Here is a 25,789-nt window from a genome sequence, read left to right as displayed (position 1 = left end):
TTGAAAACACACAAACAAACTGAAGGACCTTTTAAAATACTTTTTATTTGTATGCTTTACAATAAAATAAGACTCTGAAGCAGAATACTCTGAGGCTTGCACATCCTTGTGTAAAACTGAATATGCCTTATGACAATACACATGTAAAGTACACTTTGTCTGACCACAAAATTACTTTACAATGCACAATGACCTGTAATCTTCTAATCTGTATACATCTCCAATATCAAAATCAAAACTGACAGCTCACTGTTCTAATGGGTGTAATGCTTTTGTCTCTCCCTTTCACATAACACTTTTGGTTCATGAAACTCACCCGTTAATAGATGTTTTAATCAACTGAAATGATTGCTTGTCTTCTTGCAAGCATTTGTTTACTTTCCATTAGTTTACTTGTTCTTCATTTATACTACATAGAATTTCAGAGGATGCCTGGTCTCTCTTGAATCTCCCACTTCAAGGTAACTAAATGATACATTACTCTGTTTTGTTTTTCAGTAGTTTAATTTGTAAAACAGCATACTCTATACTTAACAGGGTTGAATCTAAAATATAAATATACATCTCTATTAACATTAAGGCATCCTAGGGACCAGACATTTATTTGATGGACCACACACAAACCCTGACCAAAATATTGATATTCGTAAAGTTGAAGGGCAAAAAGGGGCACTCATTTCAACATCGATGACACTGTCCACAAATAAATTTGATACGGTATTAAATACATTTTTTTCAAATTAAATTATAATTACTTTTCTGTGTCAAGTTTGTTGCCTGACAAAGTTGCAGTGCTACTTAGGATTTTAAAAAGTTGGAAAATATTTTCTTGAACTTAATACTCAAAGCTTGTCAAATGCCATACTGGTTAGATTGAATGCCCCCCACCCCCCCACCCCTGCCCAATGTATTATAACGTATAAAGATATACATGTATATATGCCTGCGATAACACCATATGCTATATATATATATATATATACATATATATATATATAGTTTATATATAGCATATGGTGCTTGTACATACATTTTATATATATAAAATGTATGTACATGCATACAGTAATGTTTACACAGTGATATTACACATACAGTTAACAGTGCGTATTCATTTCATGTAAGTATTTACAGATCAAGACACATTCCCTAAGGACAAAATCAGCCTGAAATGAATAGGAGAAGGTAGGTTATTTCAATTTCCAAAAACTACATAATTTTATAGAATCAATGAATCTAACTCTGGCTTGCTAAAAGGGAAGAATTTGAACCATTAACACCGTATGAAAAAAGAAAGCCTCTCAAATTCACCTGCATTTTTTTCCTGACTGAAGGTACAGGTACCTACATTTAAAAGCAGTATGGTAAAATTAATTTTGTCCATGAAGTAATTTAAATACTCAGCGATTAAAAATTATGCATGAAATGTCTAATAATTTATTTTAATTCATTAGCCTTTTCAAATCATTCACAGTAGCTACTTGTATTATTCCCACTGTGGTTAAGCATTATTTATTGTACCCTGTTAAACTTTTTGAATATTGTGGTTTATATCTACGTACCACAATAAATGGTGTACCATGGATTCATCTTAATAAAACTATTTAAGTGACTAATCTGTTCCTTCAATTGCTCAAAAATATCAGAATGAGGCCCTACATGAAACAGCACAGCAAAAAGCTTCATCATTTAAAATAATTTTTAATTTGGCCTGACAATATTTACATATGCAGCAATAATACATGAGGAATCATCAAGGAGGTTGTTGATGACTAAAACGATCATTGAGAGGTTAAGGCCAAATTTCTGTCTTGAATTTATTAAAACAATCCACATGGTCAGCATTATTTTCTTAGCTTAATTTGTTATTCTATAGAACTTACACCCTACCTCAAACCAAAGCCACAAAATCTAAAATCAAACACAGCATCAAAAAACAAAAATGATACCACAACTCATCGCATACTTAGTAGATTTCATATGATTATCTCAACACTGTCTAGTGTTTACACAGTAAATAAGAAGGCATTTAAAAGATAAAAGCAAAGTAAACACACATATTTCCAACAAGAATAGTAAGACAGAACCCATTTTGTACAATAAAGTTTAAAATCTAAACTGGGCAATGCTCATCTTGAACTGAACACTGGTGATAGCAGAGTTATTTAATTAAACCCAAAATGGGTGGAGCTTCCATGTGCCATGGGCCACTAACTCAAAAGTACCAAAAAAAAGTACCAATCGTAACGCATTTGCTGTCTGTAGTAAAAACTCCCAAGAAATAGCAAATTTCATTGACACCCCATGATAGCTCAACCCATTTTAGAGTTAAACGTCACTCTACAACAATCCTGTTACATAAGAGGCACATAAAGATTGAGCAGTTTTTTTTTGTTGAAATGACTTGTCTTTACAAAAAACATCCTTAAAACAACCATAATTTCATCAGATACATTATACAGTTGTATTGGAAACCACAACAGCAAGCCTTGTGCAACTCAAAGCAAAAAAAGTAATATTTCTAAAATGGATATGCATAAAAAGTACAGTACTTCAAACAGATAATGACTAAAAATAAAACTGTCACGTTCAAACTTGTCCAGTTATTAGAGCCTTCACAGATTCATTTAACATCACAGTACAGCATTGTGGTCATATGCCCCTCAACAATGCAAAGTTGATAAGATTGTGGCTCCCTTTCTTCATTTTTATCATAAACATAATTTGGTCTCTGATAATGTGGAACTTCAATAAGGTTGATTTATAAAGGAATCCATTCAATAGCAAGGGATCAGGGTTCTGTTACTGGTGAGAATAACTCAGAAAACTGGGCATGTATAGCATATCATAAACAAAATGCTCTCAAATCATTATATTAAAAGCAACCACTAAATTTCTTCAGTTATGCACACAACTAATCAGAAAACCTATATGAAATTAATGCATTCCAGCATTACAATAATCATGTATTCTAAAACTTGATTTGTACAAGGATATTTATTAGTTCTACATTTTTAAAATCACTTTGCTTGCTTTATCATCTAATTCTTGAAATATTCTGATTGTCTCTACCTAAAATAAAATCACAATCCACTGAAACACCAAACATTGTATGCTTCGGGAATATTTTGCAAGAAAACAGCAAAAAAAATATATCAATATCAGTACATATCTGAGAAATAATTTATAAAGAACTAACAAACTGATGCACACAAATATAAATTGTACATCTACAAGAGAAAAGGCACAGAAACACAAACCCACATTTTGGAGGTAAACAGCAGAATTTGGCAGCAGCTTTGTTGGAAAACAGAAGACTTGTACCGGTGAAAGAGTGTCTGTTCCCATATGGTGCAAAGATCTCTGGATAACAATGAATCGCTCTCTGCAGGGTAAAGGTCAAATACAAGAACCACCGGACAAAAAAAAACAAAAACAAGATAAAAACAGTAAACCAAGTACTCTTCACCTCACATTCCAGCACCACAACAGCCATTTGAACTGTTTCAACGTTGACTTGTTCATTTCCACCCATTTCCCTGGGAGGAAGTCACCTTGCGGCTATTTGGTTGGTGTTGTAACTACCACTTGGAGTAGTTCATTCCAACATCCTTCCTTTCATGTGTACAAATAGGTGAAAAAAGAGGCTTGACAAAAATAAAGAAAAAAAATAAATAAATAAAACTTTTTTTTGTTCAATACCTTTTTGCAAAGACCAAGTCTTCATGAGTTAAACACACAAGATAACTGCAAAGTTATAGTCAGGAGACCGAGCTGGAGATTTCACAGCATAACACCATCTTCATATTCTCAGCTCCAGCCTCTATTTTACCACTCCCCTTTGCCTAGAGGTCTTATTGGCCCATCCCTCATGGACACGATCCGTTTTTGGAGCGCTGGTTGTGGGCACAGCCTTTTTTGTCAGTTTGGTTGGAGGAGGCGTTATTTTTCTCGGTGGCGGAACCTTCTTCAGTGGATGCTGAGGGTCCTCCCCAATGTTGACAGACAGGTTGGTGTACAGAGGCTCCAGCTGCTTGGACAGCAGTTCGTAGGTGAGGGAGTTGAGACCATCGGAGCGCCAGTTTATTCTGGTCCGCTTCAGCAGGTCAAACCTAGCAGGGAAGAGAAGGGGAGGGAAGTCTGTCAGCCTTATTAGCAATAGACCAATATGCAGTTTTTAATTCAGAGACCCCCTCCCCGTCATGGATTTTTGTGTTACGTGTTTGTTCCCCCATTACGGCTCAGTGTTCTGGTTGGACTTTTCTGTGCGTGTATCTAAAGATTTGTTTAAAACGTTGTCCACAAAAATAAGAAAAGGGCAATAACATCAGATGTTGGGGTACGGGATGTACTACAGTATATGTTTCCTTGTCTTTTCCATTTCTTTAACTTAGTTCCCAACAAGAAGTCTATCAAAACACACATTTGGGGAATGCAGATGTTGTAAATATTCACATAAAAATATATATTACATTTTTTAAAAAAAAGCTTACATTGCTGTTGAAAGGGCAGCGGAAAGGCTTATGACCATGTGACCACCATACCTGCGTGGATTCTGCTCGTTGCCCCTGTCGCCCTTGTGCTTGATCATTTTGTAGTGGCCCACAGACACTGAGGGACGAACGATCTTCATCCCAGACAGACGCACCCTAGACAGACACGGAGAGGGACAGGGGGACGAGAAGAAAGAAAGGGTGTAAAGAAAAGAAGGACGAAAGAAGTAGAGGGAAAAAATGGTCTCCAGATGAGAATGAAATTAAGTAGGACAAAGGAGAGAGGTTGGGTGACGTAGAACTTTTGAATTTCTGTTATGTTATTTTATTGAAGATTAAAAAATGGACTGAAATCAAATACAAGTCTTTTCCCCTCAATTACCTAAACAAAACATACAATTGGAATCAATCCATGGTCGGGCACTGATCCTGAACGCGCCAGTAAAGACTGTGGAAAGCAGCCTTGCAAGGCGGCACATAATTGGCTACAGTGTCACTCGTGGAGGGAGGGTTTTAATAGACACGATTGACCTCATCCCATCGCACACACGAGTAACTCTTCTGGTTGACTGGCCGCCTGCAGTCTACCAGCACCAAATGAGCATGGAGTGTAGTCCTCTCCTGCAGACACTGTACAGCTCAGGTGATAGACTGTGAAATGAGAAGTAGTGACAGCTAAGCATCATGCACTACAGGAGAGAGCACAAGCTTTTCTCTCCCGCCGTGTCTCTCCTAACTGACAGAGCCTGCTGCAGCCACGAGACAGGTCTACCAAATGATCAGAAACAAGCATATAAATTGCTTCAAAAGGACCAGAAAATACTTAAAGCCTCAGAAGTTAAAGCCTTGTTCACAGACCAACCTGATTTTATGTACTCACACATACTGACCTTCCTGGAGGTGTGTGGATGGAAAGAAAGAGCAGTAGCGATGGAAAAGGGGAGGAAAAACAACAGAATGAGAGCCACGAAAACACAAAGGCAAAAGCTCAGAAAATGGAGAGGGGGATGGAGAAAAGGAAGAAAAAAAATGCAATGCAAGACTCCCTCTCCCGACATTCATCTGTTCATCCATCCATCCATCTATCTATATTCACCAATCCAATCCTTGTTTTTCCCTCCTGCCGTTGAGTGAAATGATCATGTGTCCATTGTCCCCTCATAATGTCTGCACATCATCCCTCATTATCCCTCAGTGGTCAGCAAGCAGTCTTGCTTCTCACCTGGCCGCGATGTCATCGTCCTCCCCGCCCCAGCCCCAGTATTGATTTGGGAAGCCGTTCATCCTGAGATACTGATCAGGGGTCACTGCTGACACCCCTCCAAAATACTGGGAGTACGGCAACCTGCACAGAAAGGGGGGAATAGGGGGTAGGAACAAGTCTGTGGTTAGATGGCTAGAGACACTGAATCCACAATTGATCCATTTTGAATCGAAGCACCACGCTGTCTATAGCTAGCACTGCAATCTTCCATCCCCCACAGTGACTAATGGCACAACATCCACCATGACGTTTGGGGGGGAAGTGGGGGCTCCTGAGTGGTGTATAAATCTTAGCCGTTATTTCTTAGCGCACTGAGGTGCTCTATATTTCACATCAAATCCTGACAGCGTCATGGCAGCCCCATGGGGCAACACATTACTGAAATCAGAGGGGGAGCGTCTCATAACACCTCCTCTGGTTTATTAAGAGCCCGTGACCAGCCTGCCCCAGCGGCAGCCGTTCTGTACCCCAGAGCAGCCGCTGAAGACGTGCAGTCTCCAGAAGACGCTTGGCTTCGAAAGCACTCCCCTGAATTTATGGAGTATACTGCAATGGTGTGACCAGCCAACAATGACTGGGGTCTCACAAATTTCTTGAGAGCACGGGAAAAAACAACAGAAAACCAAACAGGTGAAGAGAACCTGTAATGAAACTTGTCCATGGCCACAGACAGGTGTGTGGGATACTTAGGGTGGCAGGTGTAGCTGTTGTGGTCGTTCTCCGGGAGGAGGTCCACATCGTGGAGAAACAGGCAGCTCCAGTCTTCGTCCCGTAGCGCCTCCCTCACTCCCACGTTCAGCAGCTTTGCGCGGTTAAAGGTTGAGTTTCCCATCTGGGAGCAGAGCATATTCATATTCCAGCATATTAATATTTCATAGATGAGCAGTTTATGAACCACACATTTTCTTATGCACATTTTATATTATCATTTAAACTGGGATTAAAATGCCTGAAAATAAAAAATCAAATAAAAGTAATATTATTTAATTTAAACAGAGTAAGATTTTCAAACAGTTGGTTATTTCTCTTTTGCACGGTCCAACTCCATAACCACCACCACCACCACCACCACCAATCAAGTAGTAAAACATAAGCAAATATAAAAACAGTAACAGTACAATCTCTATGCCTTTCTCTTTCCCTTTACTAGAACATTCTCAACTATAATGCCAAACTGTGTGATGAATGTACATAAAATATAGTAAAACTTGTTAAATACACAACGAAAAATAAATAAATATAAAAAATACAAAATACGGCAACCTGAAATTAATTAATCAAGAATCAGTGAATGCTTAACTTTAGCAGGTTTGAAGTTTTATATTCCTATCTTCAATGTATTTACACATTTAAACTGCTTAATGTGTTATCGCTGTAGATACTCCCTTCAGATTATAACAGCCCCACAGTAGGAATAGGCTTGAGACCTGGTGTACGATGTAGATGCTGTAATGCAGCTGTTGCCTCTGCAGGAAGGGGTGGAGGTGGTACAGCAGAGAGCGCAGATGTGCCTGCCTATTGCGGTAAGGCACCACAATGGCGGTATGGTGGCGGGGCTCACAGTCAGGGGGGCGGTACCGGCCCCCTAGGGTCACCAGGGGGTTCTTTTCCCGAATCTCTTCCAGGGTGAGGGGAGAGGACAGGCGCACAGACACCGGGCCAACTTAAAAAAAGAGAGAGGAAACAGCCAGAGTCAGAGACAAGAGTTTAGCGTTGACACGTCATTTGATTCAGAGTGAGAATAAATAGAAATTCTAGGGAAACTAACAGAGGGAAACTGAACTGAAATGTAGTGACAGCTAACTCAGGCCATCTAAAATGACTCAACTATTTAACTAACTGCTTTATCAAGGAATGGTCAAGTTCAAACCACGATCAGGCATTTGCTGTGGAGAACATGGGACGGGACTGGCGGTAAAGGACACCCCCATCTGGCATCGATGAGACAAAAAGATGGAAATGCAAGAAATTACAACCAAAATAAATAAAAAATAAAAAACAGGAAACAGGAAACAGGAGCACAAAGAAACCGCACCTGGCTACACAGAACACAACGCAAAAAAACAAGTCAACATGCGATGATGAATGTAATGCCGGACACACACAATGCAGAGACACCGATGAGCTCAGAAACAAAGTCCCACCTAGAAGAGGAGAAGGGGAGTGGCAGTCCCTCAGCTGCTCACCCTTCCCGGGGGCTCCAGTGTGGGAGGTCAGCAGCGCCCCCAGGTGGCTGAGGTTGGTGTAGACGTCGTGGGGGTGCGCATAGTCAAACTCGGAGTCGGCGGAGTGAACCAGCACCGAGACCAGGCCCCGGAACCCTCCGAGGGAAAAGTAAACCACGAAGGCGAACTGGAACCCCACCAGCAGGGCCAGGGTGCAGGGGGAGTCCAGCGGCCGGCCAAAACACGCCATGGCGCAGAAGAGGGGCGGTCTAAGGCGTGAGGGCGTACGTGGGACACAATGACTAAGGCTCGGCTCAGTGAGGAACAGCAAGATTTGCGCGGGGAGTGTAGAGATAGTATCCGGCTAACGGCAGCGCAGACGGAACCAGACAATCAAGGAGGTCCACAAGGAAAGAAGGAGGAGAAGATGTGCTCAGGGAAAAGATAGTTGGGAGACGGGAGGTGAAAACTCCAAGCGGTAGCTTTCCTAACAGGGAAAGGAGGTGGGAGTCCAAAATAAAAGAAATGAACCGTGGGAAGTAGGAGAGGGAGGCAGGAGTGGAAGAGGGGGAGTGTGGACAGGAAAAGATTAGGGGAAGTCAGTTCAACAATCTGACAAAACACATCTCAAGATATGAGAGCAAGACAGAGAGGCTCTATTATCGGCGGATGGGATTTACTCTGAAAGAGATGTGAAATAAGAAAGAGGTTAGATGCTGACAGGCAGATTCAGGAAACACTGTCATTGAGAAAATTTAACACACCAGATGCTGTTCATCTGCATTAAGCTTAGAGAAAAGCTACACTTTTGCTCAATTACATTTTTGCTCAATAGATGTATGAAATCGCAATTCATGACATGCCAGAGAGATTTCCTGTGTTCTGTCAACATAGCAAAGGCAAAAAGTGTCTACTTAATTATCAGGGAGGTGCAATTGTGTGATACTGTGAAATCTCCAATATCCTACTGATGCAAGATTTTAAAACATGTCCTACCCAATAGTGTACTCGTACAGTCACCACTGCGCCACCTGCATTGCTACATGCTACACGCTGATGCAGTTGGCTATGCAAGCCATCTTAACAGAGGATTGCGCCATCTTTGCAAAATGGAGGTATGCCCCTCTGCTGGTGTGGTGATACCTCTGTCCTGATTCAGCCTGGTCTGGGCAGTGTCAAAGCCTTTCTCCCAACAGGCAGCTCTCCTCCAGAACAGGCCCTTCCCCCTGGCTCATGTTCCAGTCTGAGAAAGGACAGAAATTGGCCCCTGATGAGAAAATCGGGCTTGAAAGAAATCCGCTGTACGGTGCTAAGCAGGGCCCACTGCTCATTTTAAATCCGTTTAGTTGTCCCGTTTACTTTGTGCTTCAGCTCGAGCCAGCAAGGCCAAACTGGGCAAGCTGAGCCCCCCTGAACACAGGGCTACTCTTCACTCGATTTGCAAGAATCGCTCGTGTACCTCATATTAGGATAAAATACGAACCCCCTTCAACCCATGAACACCCCTTATCTGTCTGTGGCCCGCTCTTGTGGTAAACATGTTTAGAAAACAAATTAAAAAATTATGACAGAACTAAATAGTGAAAAATCTTCAGTTGCCCTATTTTGGTCTATAATGAGCATAAAAAACATGTTGATGAAAATGGGTAATTCAGCCTAGCTAGACCATCATTTTTACTAAAGGTCAAGTGTCCTGATGAGCTGTTCCATAACCCTCTATGGGCCCCAACCACTTTAATGCATGTGCATATTTACTAGCAATTTCATATATCCATCATTTAAAAAACATAATAAAATTAAAGTATTCAAGTCAAGCAATAAAATTGGTTATCAACTGAAGTTACACATTCTTCTATTTTACAGCATTGCTTAAAGTCTGCTGTAATAAAATATATAAGTTTCCCTTTTTGTGCATTATTTTGTTCATATATCTAGAATGTAGCCAACATCCTGTCAGACTTGTTTTCCCAGGGGGCACTAGTGTGGATGACCTAAACTTTGACTACTACTCCTCTGATGTAGCATTGAGCTCGAGCAGCAGGTGTGTGTGTCAACTAACTGGGCAGTACTGCAGAGGATGTTTACAAATAATGAGGCACCAAAATGCTCAAGCCAGCTCACAGTTCTTCTACAAGCTACTTAAAATTCATAGTAAAAAACCGTATGGCACACTTTGAATCCCAAGTTCATTTGCAGAAGGCCTCTAATCTTACAGAGGGGCTCAAAATTATAGGTGTTTGAGAACCATTAGAGATTGCAGAGCCATGAAGCATAATACCCAACAGATAGCACTTTACTGAAAAGCCCCTATCAGAATCAGGCTACATGAATGAGCAGAGCAATCATTTCGGAAAGCAGAGTTGCAGTTATAACTGATGGTGGATCTTCTTGTTGAAAAGAAGGGTACTACATAACTTCAGATGGAGATATCCAAAGTAAGGCTCTTTAAACATAAACATTAAGTGAAGCGTCAAAAACTGGCCGTCATAAGAATGGTTTAAATTGAGACAAAAATGTATGACATAAGGTGTTTTACAAACACAATCAACTAGACGATTTTTGCTGTTTTTCATTTAAGTGCTAAAGTCATTGCTACAGCATCCTAAAAGAGATGCAGGAACTGCCAGGCATCTCAAAGAAAAACAAAACACATGATAGTGTGATAGGTTTCTGAATGGCAAACTGATGGGGTTTTTTTTTGGGGGGAGGGGGGGTCGTACAACAGCTGAATCATACATTCATCAAAATAAGCATGCGAGACATGGTCACAGAGTCATAGAGTAAAAGTGGAATTTGTCATACATGTAATACACATTAATTTCTCAGCAAATTATTAGTGATTGAAAGTATACACCAGCTAACAAAATTTTCCACTCCTCAAAACAATTAAGTGAGAAAACTGAACATGCTCAAACCACCTTGTTTATTGAGGACTGTCAAACATTGTAAGATGCAGCATACAAAAACAGGGCGCAGTGTTTATTTGAAATAATTATCCAACCTATAACAAACAGCTTTGTTGACATGGAGATATACCAGAGGCATAAATAATGCATGCAAGTTTTGACGCTTGCCAAATGGCCACATGTAATCTATATAAAGGTTTGTTAGAAGTAGCTGCATCACATGTAGCCACACATATTCATAACAAAACTATGAATGTGACAAGCACAGCAGAGAATATAGGCATAGGAGAAACAAAACTTGCACATACTGAACCAGCCAGTCCACAATGGCTGCAACTAAAAAGTTCAGGAAATCACAGCCTGGGATCTGGGACCTAAACTGGTCTCTGGTGGCTGCTTTGATACAAAGATAAGTGACTCCCAGGTCTCGTCAGGTTATAGCGTCACATTGTGGCATGTGAAGGACATGCACTATTAAAGGACACTAAAATAATGTTTCAACAAATATAACCTCCTCAGTATTCTCTGGAAGGTGGGAAAAGTCAATGTCATCAGTCGAAGCTTCAGGTCTTATAATTTGTATGTGCTGTAAGATAGTAAAACACCCTCAAAGCGAACAGAGCTATTCGACGTATTAATATTTCTAATTAAAATCCGGAGGTTTAACACCACTTCAGTTTAACAATACAAGGCGTACTGCAGCAACGTCCCACCCAAGTTTCAAGATTGCAACTCTTGGGTTTAAGCACCACCCAGGCTACAGCGCTTCAAGGAGTTAGAATTAAATCAATTGTTGCAATTATAGGCACACTGTCTGCACACTGTATAAACATATGCTAGATCTTTGCGCTAGGACTGAAGAATCAGATGAACAGTGATGCCCAGGCTCATCGTTAAGTAAAACAAATGATAGAGGCGATGCGATGGTGGCATTTCCCTAAATCATCATGCTAAACTGTAAGCTAGCAACCTTTTAAGGCACTTCACAGAGCGGAATGATAAGAGATTCTTATTAATAACCGTAAGTAGAAAACCAGAAATACGCCGAGTAAACAACTTCAATTGCTCATTTTTGGGTAACTATTTAACGTAAACAAATATAAAATTTGGTCAGCAAAATGTTATTGACAAGAGAAACAGTGCATTGTAGCTGCGTCAACAATCAAAAAGGGTCGCGTCAGATTAATCTATGTAGGCTATGTATTTAGCCTAATAGATGACAAAACAACAACAAACGTAAACTACTCGGATTGGTAACGAACAAACCTTATCAAGCCTGTGCAAAGCTCTTCATTAGAACTGTTACGAAACATCTGTGTGATTTATGTTTCCCCATTCATTGCATGTTTGCAGCGTTAGCTTCATTAATAAAATACCTTTCACTATCATTGTCCTGCAAGGTTTCAAATCTCCGGCTACATAGGCAACGAAAAAGACCAGTGTCTAAAAGCGCATTCGATCGAAAGGATATTACCTCATTCGTTGCGTTTCTTGTTATTGCTGAAATCCTCTGATATTGCTTCATGTATCGCTTCCCAACCACATCGGCGATTCACGCAAACCATCTCCTATCTGATATCCCTCTATGCAGGGAGCAGCAGCGGTGGCGGTGCCGAGTAACCGACATATTGAGGGGCAGAGATGACGCGCATTGTGGGACAGAGCTAGTTTTCGGGAATGACTACAATTACCGAGCTAGCAACCATGACTTACAACAAGCCGCCGGAACGAAATACGTCGCAATCATTGCAAGAAAAAAAGAACTGCGACAACAATGGCAGTGACCAGATACTTACACCAGGTTTTGAATAAATTATGGCGACTACCGAAATAGGTTATATGTGGTAGCTCCACAGAACAGCCTGGAGGTGCCACCGACGAACGGGATCACTGTAACGCAAGTGCAACGTCGACTGATGTCAAACACTGTAGTTTTTAATTTAGACGATAGTAAGAAATCAATAGAAGGCTAAAGCACAACACAACGCCAAGCTACGCAGATGAGTTGTAACGCTACTATTTGGCCCTTAAAAGAGGATCACAGTCAAAAATTTCCAACGTTTAAGGTTCTCTGGGTTAAATTAATTTTCTCAATTTTTGCATTCATTTCAGACGTTTGTATTTATGAAGATATTTTAAGTTACCAGAGAACCTTAAATGTTGGTAAGTTTTAGACTAGTCTAATCATGAATCTGGGGCTTGGGCTTTACTGCAGAATATATGGTGCATGAATATAGGTCTCTAGATCTCTAGGAGACTGCCTATGCTTAAAAAAAGTCAGAAGATTGTCTTTTTTATTTTACAGGTTATATAATAGAGCAAAAAACTACTGAACAGACAAAGTGTATTGTGTGGTATAGGCTATTGTGTTGCTTTAGAAATATTAGTATCAAATAAAATACATTTGTTTGGTGTTAAATGCTGACTACAAAATCAGATATTTTTGCGGATATTTTATAATATACACTGTAATGTTATCACATCCATCCGTTGTATATTGCGGATTTTGTGTGAACATGACTTTATGTCAGCAGTGGTAAGAGCTTTTCCTGGATTATGTCAGGTATTGTGTAGTTTCTCACGGCCACTGTTCATGGTGACTCACTAATCCCTGGCCATGTGTTCAGTTTGAAGTCAATGAACAACTGGATGGATTTGTTCCATTTCAGTTCAGCAAAAGCAAATATAACCTGGTGCTTGAGAAACATATAAAAGATCTAAGATAGATAATGTAAAGTACTGCTTTAATGATCATGCCAAATATTTTAGTGAAAATGCCATTAGAGAAGATGAACCACAGTTATTCTCTCTGCTCCTTTTCCCTCTTCCACAAAATTACCTATAGCATGAAACTAGGCTATTCCAACCACTTCTCAAGACAATGACAGAAATGGCAAACTTCAATTAGCCAACTATTCTTGATTAGACAATATATGTGTTATGCAGTAAATCTGGTTTAAATTTTAAAAATAAATAAAGAATGCAGATTGTAGACCTCTTAGGACCAGGGTTTAAGCTATGGGGAAGCCTTTTTTAAAACTGAATAAAGAAAGCAATTTTCTGGTGCTAGCTTCAGTTTCTTGTCTGTGTATGAATTAAACATCTTAACCCTTTGAAATGTAGATTTTTTTTAGGATGTTTCTTCCAAATTAAAAATAAGTGTTCTAGAATGTTGCTTTCAATTACCAGTAGTGACTGTTGTCAGCTCAAGTCTTTGAGAACAATTTAAGTTCCTGGCATTCATGTCAGTACTATTCCTTGTAACCCAGTCATCATATAAATGAAGGTAATTTAATAAATGCATCTTGCTGATGATAAGTTGATTATCTGCTGATGATGAATGTTGTTTACTGCTCCAATGTATAAAGTGCAGTGAAAAAAGAATGGAATGCTACAAGGTGAAACATTAAGACAGCTACTTGGTTGTTATCGGTTATATTTTCACATAGTAAGCAGAAAGGCAGCTTAGAGATAGGTCCACAGTCAAGTCAAGTCATAAATTGTAAGGAAAACTGAGACGACTGCAGGCAAATCCAGTAATTTAAAGGACAGAACATCTCTTGCTCTTGGTACCATAAACAAGGCCATCATAGACTAAAAAAATGAAGAGCCTTTTGCTGGGTCTATATTGTATTTGCACAAAAACATTTTTTTTCTCTATATACAGTATCAAGGGCACATGAGTGCAAAACAAGTTCACCTAGTGCACAGATCCAGAAGACCAACTGAGGGACTTTGGTGTGATAAAGACCAAGTTTTATAGATTAGCTTCTTTGACTTCAACCCCATCCCTCTCATCAAACTCTTGTTTTGCCATCAGCTCCTTTTCTCTTTCTCCCAATTACAGTTCATAATATTTTCCTATGACAGAGGTACAGCTGAAAATCTTTATTCTTACATATCGAAATTGCAAAGAACACAAAATATGCATCCGGGCAGATTGGCCAAATATACATTTTTATGCTTGTTGCAAACCCTGTGGTACACCACACAGAAAGCTTTTTGGAAAGAGTGATTGGATTTTTGAGTGAAGAATAATACATCAGCCACTGCTGCCATAGCACAAAAAGTCATAGATTCATCTCCCTAGCCATTTAAAACATATTAGCTTGAGATGTTCCCTTCAGCCAGTAAGTAATGTAGACACTGAGTTCACTTGACACAGTACATCAAAATTGAAAAATGTCCTTGAGATCTGTGGGAAGACCTGGTACACTTGATTGCCAATGCCCCAGTTACTGTAGCAAGGATGATTCATGATACAAACATGAAATAAAAATAAAGCACATTTTCAAGTTTGATCATCCAGACTCAATGTTTTTAGAAAAAAAAAAAAAACAATTATCATAATGATAAAAATGTTTTCAGGCATTCCTTTGTAACAGACATGTTTTCATATTAGCACACAATGGAAAAAATATAATAAAATAAAATAAAAATAATCATCATTATCATCAACAAAATTCTGTAAAAGGAAAAATATATCACTGCACCAGAAATGCTTTTTCCAGCTTTTCCTAAATCATTAAACAGAACAATTGTGATGGTTGTCAGTGGACAAAACTTTAATAAAGAGTCACATCATTTATGTTTTTCGAATTGGCCTTTTGAATGTTTTCTTTTCTCATGCAAAGAATGCCATTTTAAATTCATAGGGAGGAGGAATTGAGGCATTCTGTCTCCACACCATGGCACAATCATCACAGAGATTTTGAGGAAAAAAAAATAATATATATATGGGACCAACAACACACTATTTGTTTCTCCTTCATCTACCTCTTCTTTTCTGTTGTTTTTTTTTCTCTTTCTCACTATATCATTAATATACATATTTGCTTTTATGGGTGGGTGACTTCATCCCTCCCTCCTTATTCACTGGTTTCCTTTCTTCTCTTTTTCTTTCCCTCTGTCTCACTCCCTACTTCCTGTAGTTGCCGAACTGTATGGCCAATCGGTGAGCAACGCAGCGGAAAGTGGCCGGCTGCACCTCCCAGTAGTTCACGGGGTTGCTATAGAGACTGATGCCATTGTAGAAAGTCTTCTTCATCCCAAAGCCCTGGGGGCAGAAGTCGTTCACACCAACCTGGCCAATATTGTTGTTGTGGAGGTAGACCACCTATAGCCAGACGTACAGAGAGGTTAGACACATAGTGACAATTTTTCTAAACCTACAGAGTCATCTTTACGGAAAACCATTGAGGGTTGATCTTTTGCGGTGATACAGTAATGCAAAATTTCCCTGCAAACGTGGTAAAATATAAAAATGAGAAAGTCAGTGTGTGTGAAACGGAAAGCCACTCCCTCTGCTCTCCTCACCTGTAGGTACTTCATGTCGGGCAGACCCTGTGGCACACGAGACAGCTGGTTGTTGTCCAGGTGAAGTTCTCTCAAGCTCAACAGGTACGGCAGACTGCCATTCTCAACCGAGCGAATGCGGTTGAAGCCCAGGCCCAATCTTACATAGCAAAACACGGACACAGGAAGAGATAAAATTGTATGAAAGAATGTGTACTGTACTGCCGTTGTACAATAAAAAGTCTGAGTTTAAAAGCATGGGTGAGCATCTGCTACAGAAGGAAATTTCACTTTCAAGAGCCGGGCACAAACTCTGGCCCAGAAGCCAAACTTGGTCTGTTGAGACTTTTGATTTGGCCATAAGGGGATTAAAACAAAACAAAAATAAAAAATAAAAAAAATAATTAAAGTGCTTGCCTAAATAGGCAGACTCAAATATTTAAAAAATAAGTCACATACTTAAATAAAGGCAATTTATCAACAAATATGTCTGAAGCAGTGTTCACATGAACATAACCAGCTATGTAAAGTCATGCTGTAACAGTACACATGGTAGAAAGAAAAACAGTCAATAGCCATTTTTGTAGGGGCTAAGGAAAATAATTCCTTCCTGCAGAGGGTCCCAAAACCCTCTCTATCGCTTTTTACACTTACAAACTGCATCAGAAGAATAATGCATGCATATAGATTAAAACATAAACTAGCATAAAATCCCAATATAAATATCAATGACCTGGCTAACTTACAGTTGTAGGTTACCTAGGTACAATACCTATCTTCACCATCAATAATAACATATAGCATCTTGAGATATAAAGACACTGAAATGACTTGATCTATGACAATTTGAATACAAAAGCAAAATACATTTTCTTTGAGATCTCATCTGCAAAACCCCCATTTGTCCATTGATACTAGGCCAATCTTTATGAGTTTGCCTCGTTCCACTTTTCTACATTTACAAACTTCAGAAATCAGAATATTTGATTTAACCAGACAGTAAGACAAGTGTGGTCATACGCTCTTTTTGCACTGAATCCAAACTTGTAATTTCTCACAATGCCAACAGGGAGGGCTGTTTACATATCCAAGTCTTAAATCAAAGCTCTAACAGTTGTTCCCAACTTCTCCGTGGGGGAGAATGGCAAATTGACAGTACTTAATGCAAGATAAAGACTTATTTTCTTTGCATAGCAATGAACTGGAATCAAGTGTCAATTTTTAGCGGAGTTTCCTTGAAAGCTGTTAAACGCAGACTTCTGGCAGTGCACTTTCACATCTGGGCAAATGCAGTGTTCACATTTTTGATGGCAGATTTGATGTTACATTACCTGGATTTTCACAGGCACGAATCTCATAAATGGAGTGAGGCTAATCTTCAGCTTGAGCTGATCATGATAAACACATTACTTTTCAGATTAGCCATCACCATTTCTGCACAGGGTGTACCTAAACATCTGCATTAAAGTAAGGGGTATAGAGTTCTACTTGGGTTTAATTTGGGTTTAAGTCTTCTTTAATGTGAATAAAAATGGGCTTTTCATCATTTTTCTTCATGGAAAACCAACATTTCTGTCTCAAATGTAGTTTATATATTCCAAAATATAATCACTTAAATGAAGAGATTTGAAATGAAAATGATACAAGAGTGACTATTTGGATTTAAAGCTTATGAAAATTATTGGGTTAACTCACAACAAAAATTTTATTCTCCGAGACCTTAAAAGGTAACATGAGATGAAGTCCTGAACTTGGTCACACCTGGTTCATTCTGCGGTTAAGACTTTGGGGATTTGGACATACCTGTATAAGTGCTTGTATTTTTTCAGGTCCTCCCGCTCTATGGCCTGTATCTGGTTATGGTCCAGATGAAGCTCATGTAGGTTGTCAGGGAGGTCTTATATTTATGTATGTGTGTAAGAGGAAGGGAGGGAGGGAAAGCGAGAGAAAGAAGAAGGGAGGGGAAGAGGGAGGGAGGAAGAGATGGAGACATAAAACGTTATAAATTTATTACTTTAGGCTGACATATTAGAACCAGTTCTGTTATGTTACAATAAACCAATATTCTTTTCATTATTTCAGGGTGATGCTAAAAGAATGTGACGTTGATTGTTGCTACTGTTTGGTTTCGAGTCTTTTATTGCGCCTTACCTTTGGGCACCCCTGTGAGTTTGGCTTCAGAGATGCGTAGGTAGTTAAGTTTGAGTCCCTTAAAAGCCCCTTGCTCAAAACCGCTGTTCTGAATGGGGTTTCCTCCCATTTCTGCAAAAAATACAAACGCAGTTATGTAGATTATTCAGTTACGCATATATAGTTCACTTCTACTTTAGGTACTTTCTTGTTACTTTTCCGCACCTGTAGTTCCTATCATAAGAAAACACAGAAACCACAATAGAAGAAGAGTAAAACAGAGGGACCATAAAATTTACATAAATTGTGATGGATAAATAATTGCAAAGATCGTGAGGAAAAAAATGCTATACAGTAGAAGAAAAGGGAACCGCAGGCACTATACACACTCTGAACACACATTTTGAACATTTGAGTTGGAAATGAGGGGAACCCAAAAAAATGACCCATGCAGGAAAATACAGGCCCTTCCACAGAAAAAGCTGTCGTAGGAGCAGAGATGCTGACCGATGCAGTTCATGCTGCCCATGCCAGAGAAGGTGCCCGTAGCCACCTTCTTGATACGGTTGTCGTGGATACGGAGCTCCATCAGCGAGGGGGGCAGGTTTTTGGGGATCTCCGTCAGCTGATTGTGCGAGATGTACAGCTTCTGCATGTGGCGCAGAGGGGCAAAGGCCCGCGGGTGCACCTTGGATAACTTATTGTTCACCAGCGAGAGAGCCTGAGAGGAAGAGAGGGGAGGGGGAGAGAGAGAGAGCACGGTGGAGGAGCGGAAAGGAGAGAGGGAACAAAGAGGGATGGTGGGGGGGGGATAAAGAAAAGAATGTAGAGTAAAAATATAACAACCAGAAGAAAGGGGATCGTGTCAAAAAGGTGGAATTAGGAATGTAGAGAAAGTCAGGACAAAAAAAATTCTGCCTGTTAATTTTGGAGCAAGTGGGTGAAAGACGAGTACAGTGCTCTTGCCCCTCACAAACACAAATACAAGCTCTCTGTGCTTTCATAAATGTGAGACAGAGCTTAAACAAATAAAAACCAGAAGGGAAATGCTTGACTAAAAAAAGGACATTCAGCCTGGAAAATAGGAAATTAAACGTGAAAGAGCAACTACTGGGAGCAAACACGAGGATCCACACAAACTGCTAAGACACAAATATAAAAGACATAATCCTATGAGTTTTTTTAATCTTATGTTTTTATTTCTCATGCTGGCCTGTCCAAATATTGTGTTGGTCAATTCTCCAGAGCAAATGTTTAGTAATGAGTCCTTTCTTAAAAGTGAAAATATTCATTTTGGCCAAAGAAACAAACATGAAACAAGAGGGATCCTCATGAGCTGGTTCATGAAAAAGGAATAAGGAAAGTTATTGCATTTTTTATTTTTGCCCAGATAAACTGGCCCAAAGCCTCAATAGCCCTCTACTTCCTTGCCCCTTCTCTCTTACATAAAGGTTGCTGAGGCCCTTGAAGTCATTTTCTCTCAGCTCTGTGATCAGGTTGTTCTGCAGGTCCAGGAGCTTGGTGTCGGCCGGAATGTTCTTTGGAACAGCAGTCAGTCCTGATGACAAAGGCACACAACACTGCTGATATGATTAACATTGTACCAAAGATGGAGCCCAAGAAAGCATAATGTAGGTGATAAGTACAACAGAAATGACAGACAGGCAAAATGGGTACAAATCCTATTGGAAAGCTTTGGGGAACCTGAACAGTGAAATAGGGAATATGGTGCTAAGCTTACCATTGTATGGACCAGCACTGCTTTAAAGAGGTGGACAATCAATCACAATAACAACAGCCAGCTTCTTGCACTCATATCAACGTATGTGTCCACAATAATGTGTGACTATTGTTCTCAAGGTCCGAAATAGCAATAACAATAACAAAAAATTATATAGGTGTTATGGGAGAGTAACATCATCACATTTCTTTTCTCAAAGAGACTGTAATATATTGTCAATCCACAAAAACATGCATGCACACACAGACAAACACAACACACATGCTACAAGCTGTACAGCTGGTTCAATGTGAACTGTGAACTGTGGGAGGGGAGGGACATTTTTCTGTGTCAGCAAAACTAAATGAACATATAAATTAAAATGTGCTGCCATTATTTTTTCATGCTGTGCTGAAAAGGAAAATGATTAAGGTTGTGACATTTATGAACATATTGATTTATAATATAAATTTTGCAGCCCGTTTTAACAATTTGATTTAATCAGCAATGTGGTCAGGAAGCTGTGCTGTGTACAAGGTATATTGAACAATGGGGTATGAGTTCAATCAAACCTTCAGCTCCTAATAAACAAGTACAGATCAATGCTAATGATGCAGTAAACTACAGAAAGAAAAGCCAGTCTTAATGGATGTCTAAAGAAACTTTCACTAGAGCATTTACTGAAACTGTTTATTCACTACTGTTATCTGTAGGTTTGAATCTTTTTGGCTGGACCACAACAGCAGGGCCAGCCCTACAATTGCGAATGTCTGTGACTGAGTGACTGAGTCACTGAGTGATGAAGTTACACCATTGGTTGACTGAGTTATGAAGTTACACCATTGGTCGGCCGGATCGCATGTGTTAGGTCCAGCCATATACTAGGTTTTAACCTGGTCTTGCTTTGAAAGTGTATAGCAATATACAGGAACTACAAACCTGTGTCTATCCCACCAAAATGGTCATAATAATAAGAAAAATTAAAGCCTGTATGGAAAGTACTGATGTTCAATTAATAATCAGCCACACTGACTAATGTAACTGTAACCTCGTGTGATGTAAGCCTGTGCTCAGTCAGTCTGACAAAATCCCAACCAAAACCATAACCATCACTTTGATAAAAATTTATTTCACATTTTATTCGACCATGTGGTGAAACTCCTTTTATTGAGCTTTGAATGTTCAGGCACTGGTTGAGTCAGAAATGGCCTTGCCAGTTTCAAGAGACAAAAAATAAGCATCATTCACAGAAGGCTTCTGGTTACCGCCTTTCTGTTTCACGCCACTCTACCCTTGATCAGACACTACGAGTTTTAAAAAGGTTGGAAGCACTTTGCAGGAAACACAGAATAGCTATTTTTCATTGGTTGCTTGCAGTCCCCCTGACAAGTTTGCCTCCATACTGAATGAAATTCTGGTGAAAATTGCCTGACCCTGAAGAAATTTTCCATATCTCACAATAGATGCTTGCAGGCACAATTTTTTATAAATCACAAGTGACTGAAATGCAACCAGATATATGCTGTTGTGATGATATAGCCAGCGATTTAACTGCACATTCAAAAGCAATACTCACAGCAAACTTGCCATGAACTCTTAACAGCTCTGTGACCTACAGTATAGTGTGGAAAGCATTAACTGGCTCATGAGAGGGTGTATTACATCAGTACCACTGCAGTACTTGACCAATTAAAATTTAAAATGCAATCTCACTGTTATTTTATTCATATTTGCTATTTTGCATCTTGTCAGAATAAGATGAAACGTGTGACCTTTACTATAATCTATGCGTGTTGGCAACGCAACAAAAAAGTCACAGTTCATCATAGTAGTTCAAGTACATATAAATCATTGGTTTCAAGTTTTTTTGTTTTGTTTTTTAGTTTTACTCTGGCTTTACCTCCACTGGCCATTTAAACCCACAAACATCTTATAACAAACCTAGAACCACATAAGCAGTTCCCTGCACAAAACTGGACCATATATGTGTATCACTTTAAAACAGCACACAACCACAGGACACAGCAGACAAACAACATCTGTTTCAAATAAGCTCCAGCACTGTACAATACAATTCTGTCACTTCAATTCTTTTAGAGAGTGTTACGAATCAAGCAAAAACAAAATCAATTTAAAACTAAACTGAAAAATGAATAAATATAACATAATAATGAAAAATATGGGGGAAAGGGTGGTTTGTTTCTTTATAATAAATTCAAGAAAAAATTCTCAGATTAAATCCATTTATGAAATATAATAATTTATAACAAATAAAAGATTTATGTGAAATAAAAAGGGAATTTCCATAAGCCTCAAGAAAATGTATGTAAATGGTAAATGGACTGCATTTACATAGCGCTTTTATCCAAAGCGCTTTACAACTGATGCCTCTCATTCGCCAGAGCTGTTAGGGGTTAGGTGTCTTGCTCAAGGACACTTCGACACGCCCAAGGTCGGGGTTTGAACCGGCAAGCCTCCTACTGCCAGACAATCGGTCTTACCTCCTGAGCTATGTCGCCCCAATGTATGCACTTGGATCAGAAAGAACACCTTCCACAACAGCTTTGTTAATGACTTATAAAATTAAAATACAGTAATTTGAGAAATGTTTAGGTAATTCACTAATTGTGTGTGTGTGTGTGTGTGTGTGTGTGCGTGTGCGCGCATTATGAGTAGGGAGAGATAGCAATAGGGCTTCTATAAAAGCTTTTCCTGTGTAATTAAGGACAATGCCAGAAGCCACAGAGTACACATTTATATGAAATAGAGACAGAAAATTATATCATTTTCACACTTTTGCACATGTATAAATACTAATTCCATTATGATGGCTATAATGAAAATACCTTTTTTACCATTTTACTTTCAATTGAAAAAGAAAAGATGAGAATGTCTGACTGTAGCTTGTTAACTGTGACTTGAAAGATGCTTTAATGTCTGCCCATGTAATATGTTTATGTGGACGTTTTTCCAATTCTAGCCTTCTGTGTGGATACATCAATGAAAGGATTATTAAAATAATGCATAAATTAACAAATGTTTCCTGCTGTCTTAGTGACTCGCTCACTCTAAGCCTTTACATCTTGGTGGATTTCCTGCTCTATTAAATATCCTGTCAGTCTCCCAAGCACAACATCAAAAGCGCCATAAAGTCATAAAGGAAATGAAGTATTTAGCTCTTTTTCATCACAGGCAGTGTCTGTTGCTTTCCTTTGTTGGTTTGTTTGGGATAAACATTGTGGAAAACTCAAAGAGGGCAGCTTCTCACAAAAATATGAGCTAGCACACTGACCCACTGTCACATCTGAAAACAAAGGCTCCCTTTGAGGTTTCCTGTTTACTCGATTCAACTTTATAGTAGTAGTCCCCTAAAAGAGGGGTTTACAGACTCTGGTCTGTGGACCCCCAGCAGCCCATGAAAGAGTCCCAGATGGTCCGCAGAAAATAAAAATATTTCATTTGTAAATAATATTATGATTTACGTTTCCATATTTCATATAGTTCATATCATAGATGCAGTTATGTCCGATATGCACATCATTGGTAATGGTAACTACAATACAAATCACAACTGGATTTCTAATCACAAAATTGTTATATTGTATTAAATCCTAGATCTATTATATAATGGCATCACAACTGAGAGAGCTACCATGCCCTAGTATGTTAAATAACCATTGCATTGACATTTAGATACAGTATTTGGCAGAGAATACTTTCATGAGTCAGTCATCCGCCACAGTGTGGTCATTTCAGGGGGCCTAACGATGAACAGTACTGGAGGCCTCCTTCTGGTTTGGGGTACTCGGCCCTTCTCAGTGCCCGTACTCACCTAAATCGGAGCACTGCACCACGCGGAGCTGGCACTGGCAGCCGAAGGGGCAGGAGGGTATGTCCGGTGGCGGCAGCTCTTCCACGGCCGAGCCCTCCGCGTCGTCCCTCATCATCATCATTCCCCCTCCGTCCCCATCGAGCCCAAAGTCCCAGAAGCCCCTCTGCTCGAAGGGCAGGGCCAATGAGGGGGCGGTCAGGTGACCGATGGACAGCAGTAGGAGCAGCGATGAGTGAGGAAGCATGGCTTTCCAAAAATAAGGAGTTTGCACAGACGCACACTGACCTGCAGGGCAGCAAGAAAAAGAACAGAAACTTAACCTCTTCAAGATGTGTGTGTGTGTGTGTGTGTGCCAGAGCAAAACACATTAGCATTATCTTTGATTGATGATTGTGTACATAATTTTCCAAAAATAAGGAAGCATCATTAAAAATGCTATTACATTTCTTTAGGGGCCCCTGTATAAAATAGATATTCTTAAAAAAAAATTCCTTAATGCTACAGGGACATTATGTAGGAATGCATATACAGTATGCACTTACCATGTTTGTATATATTGTGAATAAACATTGATTTCAGATTTATCCATCTTGTTGTTTTGGTTGTAATATATTTTGTCATAAATACAAAAAGTCCTTAAATGTAAATCTGAGTATAAACCACAAAGCAGCAAAGACCAAACCTCAAATCTCCTCCATTAGAAACCATTTTAAGACTGTTACCAGCATGTTTTTTCTGTCTTCACCCCTCCATCCATTTCAAAGCATGGCACATGCTTTAAAAAAAATAATAAAACAAACTGACAAGCTCAGAATCTCCTTCACTCCTCCCTACTTCCTCCGAGGGCCACTCTTTAATTTGCAGGGAAACGGCTCAAAACCACTGTGCCTCCCTTAAAAATGTCAAATTCCGGGGGGTGGGAGTGTTACCACTGCAGCTGGAAAAAAACCAAAGAAATGCTGCTTGAGCTCCTGGTTCCCTCTCTCTGTCCTCCTCTCCACCAGTCTCCCACACCATTAACTCCTAACCCACTGAGAGGACATCCATATCCGTTTCACACGCATGTTCAAAGACTGTGACATATTCAGTACAAGAGATGTTGTGGAATGTAACTGGAGGTTCACTGCACTGGCAAGATACAACCGCCCATCTTGTCCTTCTCTCTCCATTTCTCCTTTATGACCATGGGTCAGTATTTACACAGAACTGGTTACATTTAAAAAGCTTATAAATCATTGATAATAATTACAAATTTCTGTGGTTAAAACAACAACCACAGAAATTTTAAAGGGACTTGTGGGTGATTGGGGGACAGTATACGAAAATGAAAGGCAAAATGATGACCAATATGAAAACTATCTAGAACACGTGCTGACTAATGGCTTTATCAGGGCTATTATACCAGTGGTCATCATATTGTCAACTCCAACAACCTGAAATCTCACATGAAGGAGCAAGCTTTTTCAGCTCTGACTATCATTACACACTATCCATAATGACTACATTTCTACTGTTAACTGAATATGGTTCGAAACAAAACTACTGGGGATGAAACACATTTCACCACAATCAGAAGAATAAATTGGTAGCTACAATAATGTTGGTGTAAATACATTTTAAAAAAGAATCAGATTTGTAGTGGTAGCTATTTAATCATTTCTTCGCAAAAATAACTGCAAAGTAAATTTTAACACAACCATCAGGGGATTCCAGTTAAGTGACTTGTAGAGGGCGTTAAGCTTTCCTGAAAAAAAATAAAATAAAAAAATGCCTCATTCATACTCATCAATTGTAATTGTATATATTTATCACCAAATGCCTGCATTACATTTTAAATGTCTTCTCTCCTTCACCTAGGTAATGGGAGCATGAGCCTGCATGTAGTGTGGTGTCTGATTAAACTGGATTAAAAATGGGACTGTTAAACATTAGCCTCTGGGGATACTGTACAGAGAGCTCCAGTGCTGCAGCACAGACAGTGTGC

At 39.4% G+C, this 25,789-nt stretch overlaps 2 protein-coding genes across 7 annotated transcripts in view; both read right to left on the bottom strand.

Moving 5' to 3' along the window:
• Window positions 1-1,684: 1,684 nt before the first annotated feature.
• Window positions 1,685-12,813, bottom strand: b4galt3 (UDP-Gal:betaGlcNAc beta 1,4- galactosyltransferase, polypeptide 3). 4 transcript variants are annotated; one of them, XM_035387736.1, is made up of 8 exons: window positions 12,625-12,813; window positions 9,066-9,165; window positions 7,902-8,603; window positions 7,185-7,420; window positions 6,399-6,589; window positions 5,716-5,838; window positions 4,545-4,649; window positions 1,685-4,112 (listed from the first exon to the last, which is right to left on the bottom strand). In XM_035387736.1, the coding sequence occupies exons 3-8, from the start codon at window positions 8,170-8,172 to the stop codon at window positions 3,824-3,826; spliced, it is 1,215 nt and encodes a 404-aa protein (XP_035243627.1). In that variant the 5' UTR covers window positions 8,173-8,603; window positions 9,066-9,165; window positions 12,625-12,813; the 3' UTR covers window positions 1,685-3,823. The 4 variants fall into 4 exon arrangements, with proteins under 4 accessions (XP_035243627.1, XP_035243626.1, XP_035243625.1 ...); XM_035387735.1 differs by lacking the exon at window positions 12,625-12,813 and adding an exon at window positions 12,303-12,618 and having other exon boundaries at window positions 8,919-9,165; XM_035387734.1 differs by lacking the exon at window positions 12,625-12,813 and adding an exon at window positions 12,303-12,618.
• Window positions 12,814-14,246: 1,433 nt separating this feature from the next.
• The window catches only part of bgnb (biglycan b), a 36,300-nt gene continuing 24,757 nt past the window's right edge, over window positions 14,247-25,789 (bottom strand). For all 3 annotated transcript variants that reach the window (XM_035387731.1, XM_035387732.1, XM_035387733.1), the window contains exons 2-8: window positions 23,806-24,090; window positions 19,699-19,811; window positions 18,761-18,974; window positions 18,275-18,385; window positions 17,927-18,020; window positions 16,145-16,283; window positions 14,247-15,944 (exon numbers count right to left, since the gene is read on the bottom strand). In XM_035387731.1, the coding sequence (XP_035243622.1) occupies window positions 15,747-15,944; window positions 16,145-16,283; window positions 17,927-18,020; window positions 18,275-18,385; window positions 18,761-18,974; window positions 19,699-19,811; window positions 23,806-24,090 (1,154 nt within the window). In that variant the 3' untranslated portion in view covers window positions 14,247-15,746. The remainder of the gene's footprint in view (window positions 15,945-16,144; window positions 16,284-17,926; window positions 18,021-18,274; window positions 18,386-18,760; window positions 18,975-19,698; window positions 19,812-23,805; window positions 24,091-25,789) is intronic.

This window comes from Anguilla anguilla, chromosome 13 (genome assembly GCF_013347855.1).
Source record: "Anguilla anguilla isolate fAngAng1 chromosome 13, fAngAng1.pri, whole genome shotgun sequence".
Lineage (NCBI taxonomy): Eukaryota > Metazoa > Chordata > Actinopteri > Anguilliformes > Anguillidae > Anguilla > Anguilla anguilla.
This window is presented reverse-complemented; position numbering and strand designations above follow the sequence as displayed.